The sequence below is a fragment of the Helianthus annuus genome, chromosome 14 (genome assembly GCF_002127325.2).
Source record: "Helianthus annuus cultivar XRQ/B chromosome 14, HanXRQr2.0-SUNRISE, whole genome shotgun sequence".
NCBI lineage: Eukaryota > Viridiplantae > Streptophyta > Magnoliopsida > Asterales > Asteraceae > Helianthus > Helianthus annuus.
This window is the reverse complement of record NC_035446.2, coordinates 163,672,070-163,693,689: the sequence shown is the minus strand read 5'-3', so window position 1 is coordinate 163,693,689 and position 21,620 is coordinate 163,672,070. Positions and strand designations below refer to the sequence as shown.

Below are 21,620 nucleotides of genomic sequence, written 5' to 3'. Positions count from 1 at the left end.
TAAAACAACTTTTGGTAACTTTTTTAAAAGTTACTTTTATAAATAAAAAAAATATAGCAATATGGTACTAATATTAAAGATAAAAAAATTCTTGATTTTATGCTATATATATATTTTTTTGACAAAATGACAGTGCACGTCCTTTAGGTTTAACTAAAAGTACAGTGCACGTCCTTAACGTTTAAAAGTTGCACTGCAAATCCTTTAACTTTATTTTCGTTGCATTGCAAGTCCTTTATGGTAAACGGTGTTAATTTTAACCGTTAAATCCCCCATGTGCCTCCCACTTGAGGGGTAGATCTGTCATTTCCCTTCATAAGTGACCCCTTTCTTCTTCCTATGTGACCCCTTTCTTCTTCCTCTCTCCCCCTTTCTCTCACCACCTGCACCTTAAACACACCACCACCTCCACCCGCAGTTCCACCGTCAACCCACAACCACCACCTCCACCATCACCTTCAGCCCACCACCCAACCTCCACCGCCAACATCGCAAATAATTGGTTCGAATTCAACCAGGTTGACCAAATCCTTCAAGACCAATTCCTCCTTTCAGCTCTCTCGTATGTCCTTCCAAACCTTTCAGCTCTCATCTCTCTCCTTGCTGCTCTCATCAACAGCAGCCATCATCACCAACAGCAGCTCTCATATTGTCTACAATTTACACACAATCTGCCCTTGCTCTCTCATCTTCGTGTACATCCTTATCACTACCAACATCTCGCGGATTCCAGATCTAGAACCATCATCGGTGCCCTAAAACAAATTTGTTTCAGAGTCTGGAGATTGAATCTGTTTGATTGGAGCTAGAATCGATTGAATCTGTTTCGATTAGAGTCTAGCTAGTGAATCTGTTTCGATTGAATGTGTTTCGATTAAACATCAATGAATCTAATAAGGTACGTAATGAAAACCTAGATTTGAACTTTGATCTTATATAGATTTGAACATTCTGACCTAATTAAACCATCGACTCATCAAAACGTTGATTCATATAGGCGCTGAAACGAATTTGATTTTGATTTCCAATCGATTGGATCAACGATTACTGAAAATTTGAATGTGTTGAGATGTTTGCTCTTTGTGTTTGGTCAGTTGCGTGATTTCTTCCGTAAATTCATTGATTGGTGGAAAGCGAGTAGTCTTCAGGTTCGTTGCTTCTGTTTGCCTACTTTTTGTGGTCAGAATTGATTATGTTATTATTATATTTAGGGTGGTGGGCTGAAGGTGACGGTGGTGGTGGTGGTTGTGGGTTGACGGTGGAACTGCAGGAGGAGGTGGTGGTGGGCTGAAGGTGCAGGTGGTGAGAGTACGGGGGAGAGAGGAAGAAGAAAGGGGTAAGAAGAAAGGGGTCATCTATGAAAGGAAATGACAGATCTACCCCTCAAGTGGGAGGCACATGGGGGATTTAACGGTTAAAATTAACACCGTTTACCATAAAGGACTTGCAATGCAACGAAAATAAAGTTAAAGGATTTGCAGTGCAACTTTTAAACGTTAAGGACGTGCACTGTACTTTTAGTTAAACCTAAAGGACGTGCACTGTCATTTTGTCTATTTTTTTTAAATAATGAAGTATATAAAAGTTATTTTATTTAAAAAACCTTAGTGGAATTTGTATTTAATTGAAAATGGTCAAATGACTACCAATTTTACGAAATTACCCCTAACTTGTTAGTACTACTTTTTAATTATAAGAGTTTTATTTATAATCAACCCCAACCCTTGATTTAAACTACCAATGGTTCAGATTTGTTCTTACGGTTCTTACAGGTAGCACTGTTTGTACAGGATCTCAACCCTTTGTGAACATACTTAAAATATTATATTGTTACAAATGAAGCGTCTAGAATTTAAGAATAAAAATTGTTACAAATGAAGCAGCTAGAAATTGAGAATAAAACTGAAAGATTTTTTTGTTTTTTTTGGTCATACAAGACCTTACAAACTTTATTTAAAACCGGAAAAACATTATGAGATAATTTCCCGTCTTAGCAAATAAAGCCGTAAAAACATTATGAGATAATTTCCCATCTTAGCAAAAGAGGCAATACAATGTTGGCGCAATCAAAAACTCGCCACATAGCAACCACATAATGATTGTGTTAGTAACTGATGTTTATAATAGATTTCACATATTAAACAAGTTAGACCATGAGGTATGGTAAGGATAGTCCCTAAAGGGATCATCTGTTACGTAGGCGTCAACTAAGTGAAGGTGGAGGACCATCCCCTTGCGGACTACCCAAGGGTGTGGAGGGGAAGTCATGACTACCCAAGAGAGGCCCACCAAAAATCAAAGCAGCCAATCATGCAAGGAGAGAGAGAGAGAACAAGGAAGAGGGGGCCCACAATTACTTCACCTCAGCCCCGTCTCCAATGTCCAGGAGAGGACGGAGGTGCCGCGACGTGCCCAGGGGGCGGTGTGGGACGACCCACTTTGAGGGCGCCAGACCGAGTACGAGCCCCGTACCCCTCGGTCTTAGTGGAACCTTTATGACATGACTGGCCTCATTAGTTAAGACAATTTTGATGGCATCTATGCGTTTTCTATTAACTGCGCACCATGAAAATTTTATATACCGCTTCTACTACCTTTATGACGCTCTGCTCTGTTTTCTCCTTTTTCCTCCTGCGCACCATCAATATTCAAGAAACCCTCCACCTTCCTCTGGCCTCCCACCGCGGGCTTGTAGGATCAAATCGAGCTAAAAATCTGATTTTGACAAAGAAATCAAGATGAACACACAAAAATAAAGCTTTAAAACCCTTGAAATGATTTGCAAATGATAATACAAGTGTAGCCCCCAAATCTTTCTAAAAGTGTGTTGCATAAACCCTAATCATCACTTTCTATTTATAGCCTAAACACACTTAGGCTATTTACATTTAAGTCCCTAAGGTTAATAACTTTCCAAAACTAGTAATAAACATGAAAACTAATTAAATGAGCTAATAAATATATTTTGTCTAAACAAAATATACTTAATTATCCAAAGCAGTATAACTATCAAATCTCGAACGTTCACACGCCATATCTTTCTTCGATCTTCTCGTGTCGACTTGTGCGTTGACTTTGACTTGATGGCGTTGACTTTGTTGACTTAATTCGTTGATAACATTAGACTACACGTTTTAGACCCAACAATCTCCCCCTTAGGCTAATGTTATCAAACACTTGCGTCATCTTTAGAACCGTCAACTTCATGCGTGTTGTGATCTTCAATTTGGCAAGCTTCAGTCTCAATTTTAGACCCAACAATCTCCCCCTAGACTGATGCTTTCCAAATTTTCTTTACTGAAGATTTTCTTTCGACACTTTGCACTTTGAATACTTTATCTGGATAAGCTCCCCCTTTTTGCATGCATCATCTTTGACAAGCCGGAACAAACTTTTTCCAACTCTCTTTAGCTTGAGTGAATCAGAAGACGTAGGAGGAGGATTCCTAGCTTGGTATCTTCTGTAATCTTTAGGGAAACAGGTGCTTTGGTTTGGTATCATGCTCAATTGATGATCGGCCATCATTGCAGCAAATAGTCGAAGTAACCTGTTCACAGACATAAACACAACTCCACATTTTCTTTTAGACTGATTCAAAGTACAGACAAAACCGTATTCATCTGTAGTGTGTAATGGAAAGTGTATCTCAAGCGGTTTGAGACATGATTGATGTGATATGGAAGACTTAGAAAAACAACTGTACACAATTCAAAAAATATATTTGGATTTTAGATTTTTTTTTTACATTTTTTTTTAACTTTCAACCTTTGAGATATAGATATGATCAAATACGAGATCATACCAACTTGAAAAGTCTAGCCACACTTCAACTTCCTTTAGGATAGCTACGACTCAAGAACGATTGCTGGTATGTTTGTCCGCTTAAATCCATGCACTATTCTTTCGACATACATCCGGTGATTAATTATCATGTTTTTGGTATATTGACAAGTCTTCAATGGCCCCCACACAAGCTATTGAGAATAGAGACATTATGCCCGTGAGTCCCACATCAGGACATACCCCCGCGATCAAGGTATGCACAAAGATTCCTCATAACAGGTGAGTATATTGGTTTCATTCTCTTCAACGATAGAGCGGAGATCAGGTCTGTACTTTCGTACAACAGAGATCCCAAGAACTACCGAGGGCTAAGACTGATAGTTTGGTGAACAGGTCAGTACTTCCGTACAGCAGAGTGACCAAACTAATCTATCTAGGTTTTGGCCAAAAATGGCACTTATTATGAGAAGGGTTTTGGCCAAATATGGCACTTATTATGAGAGGGGTTTGGCCTGTTTTTTTTTTTTTTTTTTTTTAAGGCACTTATTATTAAAAGGATATCATAGCGTCTAGGTCAGCATGTATCTGGATGCAGCAGAAGAACAACTATGATATCCCCGAATGAAATACCAATATAAAGACCCGAGATCTCAGACTTTGGCAATCTGTCAACGCAAGATTTAAGACCATTAAGCCATATGCCGCAACGTGTTACCCACTATGATGCGTAATGCCTGAGAAAAGCCAGAATCCTTGTGTAGACGTTATCTTTATCACCAAGATGCAGTTTACTTGTCTGAAATGCTGAACCTACCGACATATCGTTAACTTGGAGCCGTATCCTCCATCAGATCCTATTCATGCGAAGACATAATCAAGTTAGTTCCTATCATTTCTCATATAAGATCATGATTATTTTGCAATAATCACATCTCATGGTCTAGGAAGTATTTTAATGCTCCCCCTAAAATTTTATTTATGTACGACCATTAACTAAAAAAAACTGTATTTACAAAATAAAGTCTTCCACACTATGCACACACAAGCATATGTCAGCAAGAAAATGAGTGTGTTACAGTGCAGTTGAGTGCGTAACCAGGTTAGATACCATAACCAAACCTGTGATTTTCCTCTTCAAACTTGTATCTAGAACAACCACTGATAATAACCGGTGTTACTAACAGTCCTCCTTGGATGTTCCTACACTCATAAGCAATCAGTTAGAGAGTGGAACCCAAGCCATCGTAGTCTTGGGTTGTCCTCTTTCATCAAAATAATAAACCTCCCGATATGCCAAATCTTTTCCCTCATTGATTTCTTTTACAACCACTTGTTTGACTCGCCAAACTTGTGTTGGTTTAAAAACTTTGTTTGTAAAAGATTTAAAGTTTGAAACAATCTTATGTTTAAGACCCGGAGGGAAAGATTGAGGTTTTGATTTGTTGGTCCTTTTCATATTTGAATCATGTGAAACCGGCTTCACATGTGGAGATCTGGATGGAAAGTTTTTCATCTGATCTTTCAAAGATGTGTGATTTTTACCTTTTGATCCAGAGAAGCAATATTGGTTGCCTTTACGGTCTGGATCGTGTCGTTCTGGGCATTGCTTGAGCACATGACCTTCTTTTCCACACCTAAAACAAGCCTTGAATGGCTTTTGAGACTTTGCAGTTCCGTGTGATGTAACTAGGGGCGAGGATTGCTTTGAGCTTAACTCAGCATGTTGACAAACGTGAGGTTCGACAGCTTCAAATGATCTTTTAATCTTTGACTTCCCAAGACTTTCATTCAACACTGATTCATCATCTGAGCTTGTGCAGTCTTCAATAACTAAGTGTTCTTCTAGTGGATCTTGATTGACTAGACTTGCAGTGTCATTTGAGATTGTTGGTTCTTGAACACCCGATTGTTCAAGGTCTTCAACTATTTTACAAGCATCTGTTACTGAAGTTTCCGAGTCATTTGAGCTTTCCCATTCTTGGAATGACTGAAAGTCTGAATCGTGGTCATCACTTGAGCTTCCTTCGCCACCTTCTGAAGTTGTGATGTTTGTGTCTTCGCTGCTGCCTTCTTCATTTAGCTCTTTCTCTGACTCTGACGTACTAGTGTGAGATGGAACAAATTCTGGAATTTCCTCCGTGAGGAATTTTCCGAATCTGTTCTGTTTCAATTCTGGAACAAACACAGGTGATTCACACACAACTTTTTCATCACAAAAGGCAGAATTCAAATCAAAACATTCAACCACTACATTATCATGGTTATGGGTCATAGGTTTAGGCAGATGCCCATTACAGTTATCCCGAATGGAAGTTTTGTATGCCTTATCACAATTCCAGGCAAACCAGTTAACAGTCGAATAACTGTCGCCTGAATATCCTATTCCTATTTTCGATCCACCACAGTCATCATCACATCCATCTTCTTCACGCTCAATCACATCTGCGTTGTTATCAGAAAGGTTAGTAACCTCTTCATTTTCACAAGAAACGTTTTCAGCAACAAGATCATTTTTATCAATCAAATCATTATCAGGATGAGGAGATGGCATGGGTACATAGTTTTTGCTATGTGGCGGAAAGAAGAGTTTTCTTTCGTTTCCGAGCTTGTCCTTGTACCCAATCCCATCTTTCACATATGTCGGTCGTTGGCAATTTTTAATGTCAACCAGTGCCTTTTTACTGACGTTCCATTTATCAATTATGATTTGCAATCTATTGTTTTCATTTTGAGATTTTTCTAATCTTTCAGTTAAGTCATTTATGACAAAATCTTTTCTGAAAACAAATTCTTTTAAAGTCTGCATTTCAGCTAAAGTCGAATTCAACTTTCTCTGATATGCAGCTTCATTTTCTTTCAATTCTTTGTTAAATTGCAAAACTTTTTCTTTATCTCTAATTAGGTCACGGTTGAGGGATTTGTAATGTGCCACGACGTTCACACATGGTTGGGAACATAATTTGACTTTAAACTCGTAAGGAATGCTGTTTGCCAAGTCTTCCTCATCCCTTTCTTTGTTGGATTCCATTTTCGTCGCCTCATCAAGAATCTTTTCTTCTATCTTTTCACTTGCTGCACTGCTCCCTTCTTCCTCCTTCACAGCTTGAGCTTCATCGACCACAGTATTCTTTTCATCACATTGTGGAGCCTTTTCAGAGTTTGCGGAAGCATTGTTGAAGTTTGACACGTTTGCAACTTGTGAGCTAGAGTCATTGGAGGTTGTTGGGGGTACAGATGTCATGTTCTTGTGTGCATCAGCCGATTGGACAGATTTATGAGGATCTTCGGCTTGATCCCTTTCAAACGTTTCTAGTGTGTCGATCACATCTGATAGCGTGATTGGATTCAGGTTGTTCAAGTAGTGTTGTTTGATCGTCATACATTTCAAGCTCCATTCTTTTGGAAGTGAGTCCAAAAGTTTGCGTATTGCACCGCGATTGGTGATCGGATTACCGGCCTTCTTCATTTTAGCCATCATGTTTCGAAATCGGCTAATATAACATGACAGGCTTTCCCCGCGAACGCCGCCGAACATATCATACTCTTTTTGGATCATGCTCCTTTTGTTCCGAATCAATTCCTTGTCTCCTTCATAGAAATCAATCAACGCTAACCAAAGTTCATTCGCCGTCGTGTACTCTTCAAACATGTTGTAGTCGTTCGTTGATAGGGCCATTGTTAAAGCAGCGTGAGCCCGACGGTCACGTTGAATCAATGCCTTGTCTTTATCTGTGTAAGTCGAGGGATCGTTGTTGACTACACGCATGTCATCACGAACGGTCATGGGGACGTGAGGTCCGACAGTGATCGAGATCCATTGGTTATAGTCCGTGTACTCGAAAAAGGACTTGATTTGGTTTTTCCAACTGCTGAAATTGTATGATCCTTTCAGCTTCGGTGGTCGTGTTGCAGTTCCTGTTTCATGTTCAACTTGTGCAATGCCAGTTAGCTGATTTTGAAACATTGTTGGTTTTTTTTTATTATTAATAATAAAAAATTATTTGTAACCGCTCAAAACCCGGGTTTAATTACTTTGAAAATAACCCTGTATCAACCCGAAAAATATCAACTCGAAAAGGCCAAAAAAATAGCTTAAAACTCCAGGCCCAACTCTATTTTGTGAATAAAAATTAATTTTAAAAAGACCCAAATAAAATAAAGTATGGAAACCCAACCCAAAATTAATCCAAATTCTAGGGCCACGAATAAAACTATGATTGGCTTAAGTAATGGCCTAAAAGAAAAAAAAGTAAGTTCAAATATTTGTGTGGACGTTAATAGGTATTAAAAACAGTTTTGAATGATCTTATCTATAACAAATATAGGATTTTATAGTTAACCTTTTCTATTTTTTTTTTTTTTTTTTTTTTTTTAATGAACGGATGTGAAAGATTTAATTAACTAGAATTTGTAAAAATGTTTTGACTATTTCCTTTTCACTCCTGCACATACAAACAGTCGCTATATTCCACAACTCAAGCCCTTTTCTTTCCTCTCTCTCTAACACACAACAAACCCTAAATTTCAAACATAAGCCGCCATGCCTCTCTAACTTTCTCTTCTTCTATGTTCTAACAAAACAACAGATCGAACTCTCTTTAACTCTAGACGAAAACACGGATGAAAGCGAAGGAGGAGACGACGGTGCGGTGGTGCTCGAGGTGGTTAAAAAACAGTGTACGGTGGTTTCGGGCGTGTGCGGTGGCGCGTGAGAGTAACGTCACCGCCGTTGATGGAGTATGAGGCGTTGGTTGAGAGTACCGAGACGGTTATTGAAGCGAGTAGGAGGGTGTGGAAAGTATCCGGTATGACGAGTGTAGCGATGAAGTGGTGGTGGACGGTAGTTGACGATGGGAGATCGAGCACGGAAAGATCGAACCGAAGATTGAGAGAGTGGTGGTTTTAGCGGTGGTGTGGTAGCCGGAGATGGAGGGTCGTACGGCGGAGGAGACGGTGTAGCGGAGGTGGTGAATTAGGTGATGGTTGTTTGCGGCAGAGGTGATGTAGGTATTGAAAAAAAACGTGCAGCAGCAGCAGCAGGCGAACAGTCCGTCGGCACAGATGGGTGCACTTTCTCTTAATGAAAAACCTTGTTTCTTTTGTGACAGAAAAGATTATATTAGAGTATCTTGATTCTTGTGGTATTGCTTTTGATGTGGTGGTTTTGTTTTGATTTAAATCAAGTGCTGGATTATGGTGGCAAACGGTTGTACGATGGTGATTGTTGATTTGTTGAATCCAGAAAACTAGATAAGAAAATTAAACTTTCTTCATCTACCCCAATTTTTTTTTTTTAAATAATTAAAACCGCCGGAATAAGGATGCCGGAAAAACAGTGACTTACCGGCGTATTTAGCAAATACGCCGGAGCACTTGAACTCGCGTTCAAGATTTAAATTCGCCGGAAATTAATTTCGCCGGAGAGGTCGCCGGAAAAGTTAACTTCGCCGGAAAATTAAAAACGCTGTATTCAAAAATAAAATCGCTGTATTCAAAAAAATCGCCCAGAAACTTCAAAAACTCATCTAAAACCTACTGATTTGAGCTTAAACCACTTTAAATGATACGAAATCACTATGAATCTTTCAACTAATGCTAGTCTCAACTCCCAATCAGCAAACACATAATTTAAACCTTTTAAAAACAAGATTTTTGAAGAAAAAGTGAATAAAATCAAAAACCCTAAAAGTTTCAAAACTTTTCAAATAAAAATCAGATTTTTTTTTAGGATGAATTTGAAGATTGTTGAATCCCAAATTCGAGTACCAAGCTCTGATACCAAATTGTAGGATCAAATCGAGCTAAAAATCTGATTTTGACAAAGAAATCAAGATGAACACACAAAAATAAAGCTTTAAAACCCTTGAAATGATTTGCAAATGATAATACAAGTGTAGCCCCCAAATCTTTCTAAAAGTGTGTCCCTAAAACCCTAATCATCACTTTCTATTTATAGCCAAAACAACTTTTGGCTAATTACATTTAGGACCCTAGAGATAATAAGTTGCCAAAACTAGTAATAGACATGAAAACAAATTAAATAAGATAATAAATATATTTTGACTACTCAAAATATATTTAATTATCCAAAGCATTATAACTATCGAATCTCGAACTTCCACACGCCATATCTTTCTTCGATCTTCCCGTGTCGACTTGCGCGTTGACTTTGACTTGATGGCGTTGACTTTGTTGACTTGATTCGTTGATAACATTAGACTACACGATTTAGACCCAACAGGGCTCCCCCTTCCTCTGCCCTCTCCGCCGCCCTATCCGCCTCCACTTGTAAGAATTTTTAACATCTGTAACTAGAATTTTGGTATATATCTAGTTGTTGAAGATAATCACTCGATTTGTTCGATTCGATCTCTGATAAGGGTTTCAATCATTCAAATTCCGTCAATCGTTGAAGAAACCGACTTCGATCCATGTAAGAAATTCTTTAATTTCATTTTTATTATCTGGGTTTTTGATTTAGTCATTGCGTTTTACGATCTTGGCGGGGTCCGGGGGCGGCAGCCCCTGGCGGGGTCCAAGGGGCAGAGCCCCTGGCTGAGGTTGATTAAATTGCTTTAATAAAAATGCATCAGAAATTTAATTTTCCAGAAATTGCCTCATTTCGAAGACAGTAATTCGTAGACAGTTTTTTGATTTGCTACTCTCTGGTTCAGACAGATTCACAGACAGGTCAGCTTGTGTCCATTGCGTTTTAGAAATAAGAGAGTTTTATGTGTTTTCTGGCCATTGCGTTTTAGAAAAAAACACATTTTTGAAGTGTTTTTAGTTCATTGCGTTTTAGGTAAACGCATTTTTATTTGTTTTTAGTCCATTGCGTTTTAGAAAATACACTTTCTTTTGTGTTTTTAGGCCATTGCGTTTAAGAAATAATACACTTTCTTTTTGATAAACACATTTTTGAAGTGTTTTTAGTTATTGCGTTTTAGATAAAACACATTTTTATGCTTTTTCCATCTATTGCGTTTTAGAAAACAGTCATTTTAAGTGTTTTCTGGCCATTGCGTTTTAGGAATAAGACATTTCTTTGTGTTTTTTGTGCATTGCGTTTTAGGTAAAACACATTTTTATGTGTTTTCAGTCCATTGCGTTTTAGAAAGCACACTTTCTTTTGTGTTTTTAGGCTATTGCGTTTTACAAATAAGACATTTCTTTGTGTTTTCTGGCCATTGCGTTTTACAAATAAGTCATTTTTTTGTGTTTTTGGTGCATTGCGTTTTAGAAAAATGTCATTTTTTAGGTTTTTTTTTCATTGCGTTTTACGTAACTGGGGGTTTTTCTATTGCGTTTTACGCAACTGGGTTTTAATTTTTTTAATATAGCAATAGTATACTCGTTTTAAAGATAAAAAAAACATTCGTTTTTTTGGTGCAATTTTTATAAAAAAAATAATGTCGTACGAAAGAGTTATTAACGTTTAAAAAATGGGGGGAATTGGAGGAGAGAGAAACTATTGGCCTGGATTAACTAGAATGCCCCTAAACAAACTCACGCGACTCTTTTCATCACTTCAATTTCCCTGATTTAATCTTAGCCCTTGATTAAATAAATGGATAGTCAAGATCACTTCCTAGCCTTCCTAGCCAAATAAACTTTCTATTATATCTCCACCCTTATTAATCATTGAAAGTTTGGACTTATGAAATTTGAGAATATGGATTTAGCATTTAGGTTCTGTATACGGCCCAAAAGAAGCCTGGCCTCGGAGCCCATACTAAAATTTTGGATGGTATTGGTATTAGGGGTGTGCAAAAAACCGAATTAACTGAACCATAACCGAATTAACCAACAAAACCGAACCAAAAAAACCGAACCAAATAAATAACCGGTGGGTCGGTTAATGGTTTTTTTGAAAACCGAAAGTAGCGGGTCGGTTATGGTTATCATTTTTTTCATACCCATCATAACCGAACCGAACCGAACCGACATTTAATACTTCTTTGTAGGATTTAGGACTTTTCACCATATTTTTAATATTTGATTTTTTTTACTGAAGATTTTTAGTACTTATGGGTTTTTCATATCATTTTGTGGTTTTGGTTGAATGTTTATTTGAATTTATGGAATGTATCATATCATTTATTTGAATATTCGATAATAATTGGTATTAATATTATAGATTATATGTATTTTTTAATACTACGTAATATACTAATATATACAAATATGCAATAACAATTTATTCCACGTTAAAAAAAATTAAGATATTTTTAGCTAGACTAAATACACGGTTAACCACCCATAACCGACCGGCTATAACCATAAAAACCGAATAACCATAACCACCATAACCGATCGGTTATGGTTATCCAATAACCGACATCGCGGTTATGGTTATGGTTTTTGGTCAAAACCGACCCAAACCGACCCATGCACACCCCTAATTGGTATTTAGCGAACAATTAATTCAATGCGGAACCCTTATTCCAGTTGAGTTTCCACTTTAAACTTGTTCATAATTTTTGTAGTGATTTTTTATTCGTAATTTGACTCTTAATAATCACCGAATTTATGACTGCTATCATTTTATTGTCTGTCAGTGTGATTATTGTTTAGCTACCGAAACCCCATATCATTTGCGGGATAGACTTATTAGTTCTGGATGATTGAAGATCCACACAAATACCATTGAAATGATTTGATTAATCACGTTTTATATTTCTTTTTTAATTTGGGAATGATTCTTTTCATGATTTGGCATTGATATTTTCATGTTCAAGAGTTTCTAGTGTTAGGATTAACCACACACAAAAACACAACTGAAAGCAATTAACGGCATAAGATATAACGTGGTCCGGCCTAAGTTGACCTACATCCACAGGTGGCAACTAGGGTTGTTCTTTTTTGAATGATAATTTTGATTACAAGAACATCTCATACATATATATAGTGACCATTATAGGGTTAATAACTTTGTGATTAAGATATCACTAAAGGGGCTGGGCTTAGGGCAGATAGGGTCGTTTGCCCTCCATCCTCTCCTCTCTTGCGCACCACATGTGGTGCCCGAAAGTAGGCTAGGTCTACAAACCCAACATTTAGATGTCATTGTACTTATTTTCACACACAAATCCATTATAAAACATCTATGTTAAACTTAAAAGCATACTCTGACTTGTACTTAAGGCTGTTAGACTTGTACTTAAAGCTGTAAACGAACTGAATGTTCAGCGAACAGTTCGTGAACCGTTCGGCGGAAGTTCGTTTATGTTCGTTCGATTAGCTTAACGAATGAACACGAACAAAAAATCTCGTTTGGTTAGCTTAGCGAACGAACACGAACAAAGGTCTCGTTCGTTCGATTGCGTTCGTGAACATTCGGTAACATGTTCGGTTATGTTCGTTCATGTTTGTTCCTTTACGTTCTGTTCGTTTGATTATATTTTTTAAAAATATTAAATAATAAACATTTTATCTAAACATATTGAAAATTTAAAACCCTGTATTTTTCTAAGTTAGCCAAAATTTTGAAATTCAAGACATTTTTTTGGGATAATTATGTCTAAGTTAGATAAACTTAATTCATTGTTTGGTGGTTGTAGTAGACTTCTTGTATTTTAATTTATCATTTGATAGTTGTATTTAACTACTTAGGGGGGTAGGGGTGGGATAACTCACCAACATTTCCATCACTCACAACATCCAATTAGGTTCTGCCATGTCATCAACCATTATTTCCATCACTCACAACCTTTTTTAGTGGAAATGGTCATCACTCACAACCTTTTTATTTTTATTACATCAATGTACAACTCCTCAGCACTAGAGTACAACTCCTCAATACACAAAGTTCCAAAAAATAACGCGTGCTCCGGTTCACGCGTTAAACATATAACGCGTTAAAAAGAAGGCGGCGGCGGTGTGCTCTCCGGCCATCACGCGTTAAATTATCCCATAACGGGACCGCCCCGTCTATCCTTATGTCCAATGTTTAAGGTTAACAATGTTTTTCTTTTTTATTTTCAAGTTAAATATTCGTTTACGTTCATTATAATTTGTCTACGTTCGTTTGTGTTCGAGACCAGTGTTCACGAACAACTAAATTTCCTTAACGAACGAACACAAACATAAACTTATGTTGGTATGCGTTTGTGAACAGTTCGCGAACATGTTAATTTCCTTAACGAACAAACACGAACATAGCCTTGTTCGTGTTCGTTCGGTTCAATTACAACCCTACTTTTACTTAAAGTACTTCTTATTGCCGAAATGCTCTTTCATGAATCCCTGTCTTACTTGCAAACTTAGCTTTACGATTTTAAGTTCTTATTGCACTAATGTTCTTTCATGAATCCTCTATCAAATGGTTATTTTAAGCTTTGTGTCCGGATGGGTATTCTGTTTATACTAGATGGGTTAAGTTAGGTTAACATGAATTGTTAGAGGGTCAAATGGGTAACTTTAAAAATAACAAATTAGCAATGACGGGTTTGTTTGGGTAACCCTGAAACCGACGCATATATTCACCGCCATCCTACAACCTCTATTCCGGCCACCATCAACCACCGCTTCTGCTCACGACCATCGCCGCCGCCTTCGTTTCAGTCCAATTGTAAGTTAAAAGAGTATGATTCCCTCTCTGTTTTTTGTGTTTTTGTGAATTTACTTTTTTTCTGAACATGGATCGAGTGGGTAGAGTTTCTGGTTTGATTGAAGACAACTAACCCATCAATTTTAGCTTTTCTAGTAAGATGATGATACAACTGTGGTCAATTACTGGTTTCTATCCAGTGAATTTTATTAATTCTAGTTTATGTAAAATATTAATAATTGAAGAGTGTTTGATTTGATATAGGGGAACGGCTTTCGGTTTAGGGTTCATTTGACAGTTAAAATTTTGTATTAAACCAGTATCGTTGTACTTAAACTGCAAGCTGATCCACACTTACTTTCATACATGATGATGAAGTCTTTTAAGGGTATTATTGTTTTCTTTTCAAGGGTATTACTATTTACAATCTGTAAGCACACAACGTAAATAAAAGTTGCAAAGAAAGAGGAGTAATGAAGCTTGATGTGAATGTTTTGCGCTACCTCTCGAAAGATGACTTCAGGGTTTTGACTGCAGTCGAGATGGGAATGCGCAATGTAAGTCGCCTTTACTTTATTAATTATGCTGCCAGTCGCTCATAAAAAACATGACTTGCGTTCTTTCCAGCACGAAATTGTACCCGCAGAGCTCATCGAACGCATTGCTTCACTCAGGTGCACCTCTACCGTGACAGCTATATGGCTATTAGTTAATAGTGTGAGGTTCATTGAGGAACACTAAAAAAGTGGGGAACAGTGGGGAACCGACTCAAACGAACTCCGATTTGACTCATTCCAGCGGCGTTGGAACCAGCTCGTCGAACCCTAACTAGGATCTTTTAACCCTAAACCCTAAATCATAACCCCTAAACCCTAAATATATTAGGGTTTAGCTTTAGGGTTTAGGGTTTAGCTTTAGGTTTAGCCTTTAGGGTTTAGCTTTTAGGGTTTAGATTTTACGGTTTAGCTTATATTATAGCCTTATTTTTTAGCTTTAGGGTTTAGAGTTTAGGAGTTAGGATTTAGGGTTTAGGGTTTAGGGTTAAGAGATCTTAGTTAGGGTTCGACGAGCCGGTTCCAACGCCGCTGGAATGAGTCCAATCGGAGTTCGTTTGAGTCGGTTCCCCGCTGTTCCCCACTTTTTTAGTGTTCCCCAATGAACCTTCCCCGTAGTTAATATATATTTATCTTCTGTTTCTTATTTGCAAACACTTTACTATAGTATGAGTTTCTTAAGCAGTTATCTATGGTTTTTGTTACATATGTTTTTTGGTTGTGTATAGGCATGGAGGGACTTATAAGGTGTTGAAAAATTTGCTGAAGCACAAGTTGTTGCATCACGACTCTTCAAAGTGTGAGTACTTTAGAACACGGTGGCCTGAGCTTTTATCTGAGGGGCTTTATTTATTTATTTATTTATTTGAGTTAACTGCCATTTTCGTCCCTGTGGTTTGGTGGAAAATGCCACTTCAGTCCAAAAAAAATTTGCGCCAGTTCCGTCCTCAACGTTATAACTGGCGTTATCTTTTTAGACTGAAGTGGCACGTTTCAAAAATGTTGCAGACGGAACTGGCGCAAATTTTTTTTTTGGACTGAAGTGGCATTTTCCACCAAACTACGGGGACGAAAATGGCAGTTAACTCTATTTATTTATTTTATTATTATTATTATTATTATTATTATTATTATTATTATTATTTTTGGTGTAGATGATGGTTTTCGACTTACATACCTTGGTTATGATTTTCTTGCTATAAAGACTTTGGTTAACCGTGGTGTATTTTCATCTGTGGGACGTCAAATTGGTGTGGGAAAAGAATCTGGTAATACTTTTTTATTTGATTTGAATATTTGATACTTCTTTTCCTCATCGAACATTCTAACCTGGCCTGCGTTTTGAAGATATTTTTGAGGTTGCAAATGAAGACGGTACAATCATGGCTATGAAGTTACATAGACTGGGTAGAACCTCATTCCGAGCCGTCAAGTCTAAGCGTGACTACTTAAAGCACCGAAGCAGCTTCAGTTGGCTGTATTTATCTCGCCTCGCTGCTCTTAAAGAATTTGCTTTCATGAAGGTATCTGTGTAAATCCACAATTTTGATTTTTGTAAGTAGATGTGGCAATTTGGGATGGGCCAAAATGGCCCGGATTGGGTTGACTGTGAATGTTTTTTGTTTCATTTTAGAGTAAATTGACGTTTTCGTTCCAAAGGTTTGGCTAGTTTTGCGATTTTCGTCCAAAGGTTTGTTTTTCCGCATCTGGATCTAAAAGGTTTGAAATTTTGCCATTTTCATCCGGCTCGTTAACTCCATCCATTTTTCTCCGATAAGTCAGGGGTATTTCCAATTTTCCATCTCTTTTGTTAACTTAAAGAGCAATTCGGTCCAAACCTTTGGACGATAGTCGCAAAACTGTCCAAACCTCAGGGACGAAAATGACAATTTTACTCTTCTTTTTATTAATAACTATTACTTCAAATTTTTAGTTGGTAGTTAGTTACGTACTCAGCTAATACATTTGTTTGAACTGTTTTAGGTAAGGTAAGTTTAATTCGTAAGTATTCGGGTTGATATTGTTAAGTACTGAGTAAGGATCTTGTTCTCGGTTATAGATCTCAATTTTTTTTGGTTGCGTAGGCCTTGCAAGAACATGGGTTTCCGGTCCCTAACGCTGTGGATTGCAACCGCCATTGTGTAATTATGTCACTTGTACAAGGCTATCCATTGTAAGTACGCATTTGAATGTACTACTTGCTTTTTTGTTGCTGAAGTATTTGCACAAAAGATAGATTTTGTAGGCATATAAGCATCTGAATATCATATTTATAGTGTGCAGGTGAAGCAGCTGCAAAACCCTGAAACCGTCTTTGAAAAGATCATAGGAATCGTTGTTCGTCTTGCGGAGCATGGGCTTATTCACTGCGACTTTAACGAATTTAACATAATGGTATGCGTTTCGAATCACTTCAATTTTCAACAATCCTTTTTATTTTTCTTTGAGTGAATTTCAAGAATTGTCCTTTATCTTTATACCCATTTTCAGCCGTTGTCCTTTATGTTCAAAATTGACGAGTTTTGTCCTTTATGTTTTCATATCATACACGTTTTGTCCTTTAGGCCTAACCCAGTTAGTTTTCTTCAGTTAAATTTGGTCATATGCTTTGCACATGAGGGCATTTTTGTCAATTCAAAGGTAAGTTCAACGGCGAATTTACAACTCAAAGCTTCTGCAACCTTTGAATTGACAAAAATGCCCTCATGTGCAAAGCACATGACCAAATTTAACTGAAAAAACTAACTGGGTTAGGCCTAAAGGACAAAACGTGTATGATATGAAAACATAAAGGACAAAACTCGTCAATTTTAAACATAAAGGACAGCGCCTGAAAATGGGCATAAAGATAAAGGACAATCCTTGAAATTCACTCTTTTTCTTTTAACGTTATAACTCGCTTTTGATTTTGTATCTCATCATTAGAAAACTTTTTACGGTGGTTTATTATTTATATATTATTGTTGCAGATAGACGATGATGAAAAGATTACGATCATTGATTTTCCTCAAATGGTATCTGTATCTCATCGAAATGCGGAAATGTATGGTTAAATCTTATAATTTATTTTATTGGCTATGTTCTATTTTTTTTTTTCATTCGAAGTAACTTTGATTTGATTTAAAACTTGATTTTAGGTACTTTGATCGTGACGTTGAATGCATTATCAAGTTTTTCAGCAAGAGGTTCTTTTAATAAATTTGTACTATTATGATACACCATATTAGGAATCCTAATATAAGAGTTGAGATCCTGTACAAACAGTGCTAACTGTAAGAACCGTAAGAACAGATCTGAACCATTGATAGTTTAAATCAAGGGTTGAGGTTGATTATAAATAAAACCCTTATAATTAAAAATTAGTACTAACAAGTTATGGGTAATTTCGTAAAATTGCTAGTCATTTGACCATTTTCAATTAAATACAAATTCCACCAAGGTTTTTTAAACTAAAATAACTTTTATATACTTCATATATTTTTTTTAAAATATACCATAAAATCAAGTATTTTTTTTATCTTTAATATGAGTACCATATTGCTATACCTTTTTTTATTTATAAAAGTGACTTTTAAAAAAGTTACCAAAAGTTGTTTTATAATTGTGCTGATAATGTGCTGATTATGTGTTAATTACATTACAATATAATACAAACAAACACCAAAAGTAGATATAATCAGCACATCTGATGTGCCGATAATGGAGAACGATTGAGGATGTTGTGCTAATGTCGTTTATGTTGATAATGAAGAACGATTGAGGGCGATGTGCTGATAATGGAGAACGATTAAGGATGTTATGCTAATTATATAGTGTTGTGCTGATTATATTTTTTTGTGGTGGTTCCTGCAGGTTGGTTCGATCATGGAGAGCTACTAGATTATGGATTTGTTAAAAAATTCAAACTTTGATTTGAATTAAACTTGGATGGATTTGGGGATGTATTCTAAATTATTTTTAATTAGTTATAAATAAATGTGGTCAAAAGGTCTAAATTACCCCTAAACTAATTTTTTCTTGAGGGACACTTGTCAATTATGTGTTGGTTCTTACGGTTCTTACAAACATAAGTGTTTGTATTTGATCCCATTCCTAGGATATAATGTAATCGTAAGATTTAATTAAATAGATATCTCGTGGTTCAGGTTTAACCTCTCTTTTGAAGCAAATGCTGATGATTCAGATTCAGATGTCGAATCAGATGCCGTAAAGCCTCGGTTTTCTTCAATAAAGAAAGCTTCTGGTTTCCTTGATAAGGAACTTTATGCGAGTGGTTTCAGCAGGAAAGAACAAGATGATATCGAAAAAGTATGAAGCATTGTTTATTATTTTAAATACTTGTGTTTATATTGTTATTATTTGTCTAAAGGGTTGGCATTATTTATATATTGTAGTTCACTGAGAAGATACATGGTTCTGATGATGAAGAAATAGAAGACGACGAAGAAACAGAAGACGATGAAGATCACGATTCTTCTAAATTAAATGCATTAGATATCCAAAATTTCGATACTTTATGTTCGTTGACCAAGGTACGTGACATAATTTTGTATATTTTACACGTTATATATAAATTATAGAGTAAATTACATTTTTGGCCCCTGTGGTTATATCACTTTTACTATATTAGCCCAAAATAAGATTTTTTAACATATCTGCCCCCATGGTCTCTATAACTAACCATTTTGGTCTAGAGATCATGGGGGCCAAAATGGTTAGTTATAGAGACTATGGGGGCCAAAATGGTTAGTTATAGAGACTATGGGGGCCAAAATGGTTAGACTTAGGGACCAAAATGGTTAGTTATAGAGACCATGGGGGCAGATATGTTAAAAAATCTTATTTTGGGCTAATATAGTAAAAGTGATATAACCACAGGGGCCAAAAACGTAATTTACTCTAAATTATATAAAAAGGGTTTTTAGGACATGTAAGCATCTGAATACATGTTAGGTGCTTTTGAGTTTTGACTCACCCAGTTAACCTCTTTGATGCATTTGATCCAGTTTTTTTAAGTATATTTTACGCGTTATATATAAATTTCAAGTGTACAACTTAAATTATCCCTTTCCATACAATTGAGTCAAAATGGCCACTTCTATTGTCGTCTTTTAAGCCTATCGTCCAATGGTCGTGTGAGGAGGTTATTGAAAGCCTTGTATGCTTATGTTTATTTATTAGTGTTCGAAAATAATGCAATTTTGCATCATTTAATATGTTTATCACGTTATGAAGGATGAAGATGATGAGCAATCTGGCGATATTGGTGATGTAGTAGAGGATCAACAAAACTCTGAAGAGAAGCATGAAGATGCAAGCGATAAGGTATATGTTCCCTTTCATGTTTGGTGGTCAAAGTATCTTTAACTATCGTCAACTATCTTAACTACCCATCTAGCCCTCATTGTGCACTTGTAGTCTTTGTTTCGTGTGTCATTTAATGACGACAAATTGAATTTTCAGGTGGAAGACGACGAGCAGGATGATAATCCTGAACTTGAACAACGTTTAGCCAAGCAGCGAAGACGTGCCATCCAAGCGGCTCGTGCCGGAAGAAAGACGAATGCGTCAAGAAATTCTTATAAAGACAAAGGTGGCAAATCCTCCCATAATTCAAAGATTCAGAAGAGTAATTGGTGATCTCATCTTTTTATATACTGTGGGTACCATGAGATCTGAGTTTTATTTATGTTAGCTAAGCCATTTTCACATTTAATTATAATAGATATTTATATTTTTACTAAAGATGCCATCTAAGAATCAGTGTTGTAGAACTCGCTAGGCGCTAGTCGGCTGGTGGTGTACTGACTCACGATTAAATGGATCGGAATTTTTACATGTATTTTTTAGTTTTATCTATATGTAATGTAATATATATACACCTAAATGGTAAAAACCTTTCTATTTGAAATCCACCAAAGCCCATTTTTATTGCTACTAATAACATTTGCTAGGCCCACTAGCTCACAATTGCCCATTTAAAAAGCCCTAAAACATAAGATAGTGGTGAATCTCCTACTCCATTTTTATGGTTCAAGCCTCCCAAAAATCTCCCTGCAACAGATCAACAAGAATAGGAAAGATGATCATTTTTGCAGCATGAAGTACGCCAGTCCTCCCTCTTCAACGTCCGGTTGACGATATGATAAACGTGTCATCAGAATTCGAGATTGTCATCAGAATTCGTGAATTCTACGGATCTTGCTGTCGGAAATTGCTTCAATTAGGATGATTTCGACCACCTAGGTTTGACTACGCCTGTCTTGACCGACTACCGATTATTGGTCCAATTTGTTGAAATTTAATTAATAGAGAACCGTTTAACAATTAATCATTCAGTAATTGCGATTTTTACAACACTGCTAAGAATGGGTAAAAAATCTACAGGTTGACCGCCAAAGTTTTTTTCATATACCAATTAATCTCAAGTTTCATTAAATCTACACAATAAATCCCTTTTTTCTTTTTTACTTTCATTTTCACCTCTTATATTATTCTTAACTCATTTAACTTTTATTTTATTCAAATTTCTCTAGTATGCCTTCGTTAACTTTTAAACAGAACTTGGATATTTGTGCTCTGATATAAATTTTATTGAAAATACAGTTTTAATTACTATATGAGTGTCTATACCATAACGAACAAAATCGATTATGATCGAACATCAGTACCTGTGTCTGTATTATTAGGACTAGTACTGCTATTCGTTATATATGCCTTTAACCTATTTGGTT

At 36.5% G+C, this 21,620-nt stretch overlaps 1 protein-coding gene across 4 annotated transcripts; it reads left to right on the top strand.

Annotated features, from left to right (window-relative positions):
• Positions 1-14,210: 14,210 nt before the first annotated feature.
• On the top strand, positions 14,211-20,745 carry LOC110904767 (serine/threonine-protein kinase rio2). Of its 4 annotated transcripts, none has more exons than XM_035983485.1 (15): positions 14,241-14,353; positions 14,597-14,660; positions 14,748-14,889; positions 14,960-15,006; positions 15,615-15,685; positions 16,041-16,154; positions 16,234-16,409; positions 16,971-17,059; positions 17,163-17,280; positions 17,856-17,929; positions 18,024-18,071; positions 19,032-19,194; positions 19,281-19,418; positions 20,122-20,211; positions 20,350-20,745. In XM_035983485.1, the coding sequence occupies exons 3-15, from the start codon at positions 14,806-14,808 to the stop codon at positions 20,524-20,526; spliced, it is 1,389 nt and encodes a 462-aa protein (XP_035839378.1). In that variant the 5' UTR covers positions 14,241-14,353; positions 14,597-14,660; positions 14,748-14,805; the 3' UTR covers positions 20,527-20,745. The 4 variants fall into 4 exon arrangements, with proteins under 4 accessions (XP_022006310.1, XP_022006312.1, XP_035839378.1 ...); XM_035983486.1 differs by having other exon boundaries at positions 14,242-14,353; positions 14,653-14,660; XM_022150618.2 differs by lacking the exon at positions 14,597-14,660 and having other exon boundaries at positions 14,211-14,353; positions 14,743-14,889.
• The last annotated feature ends 875 nt before the right edge of the window (positions 20,746-21,620 follow it).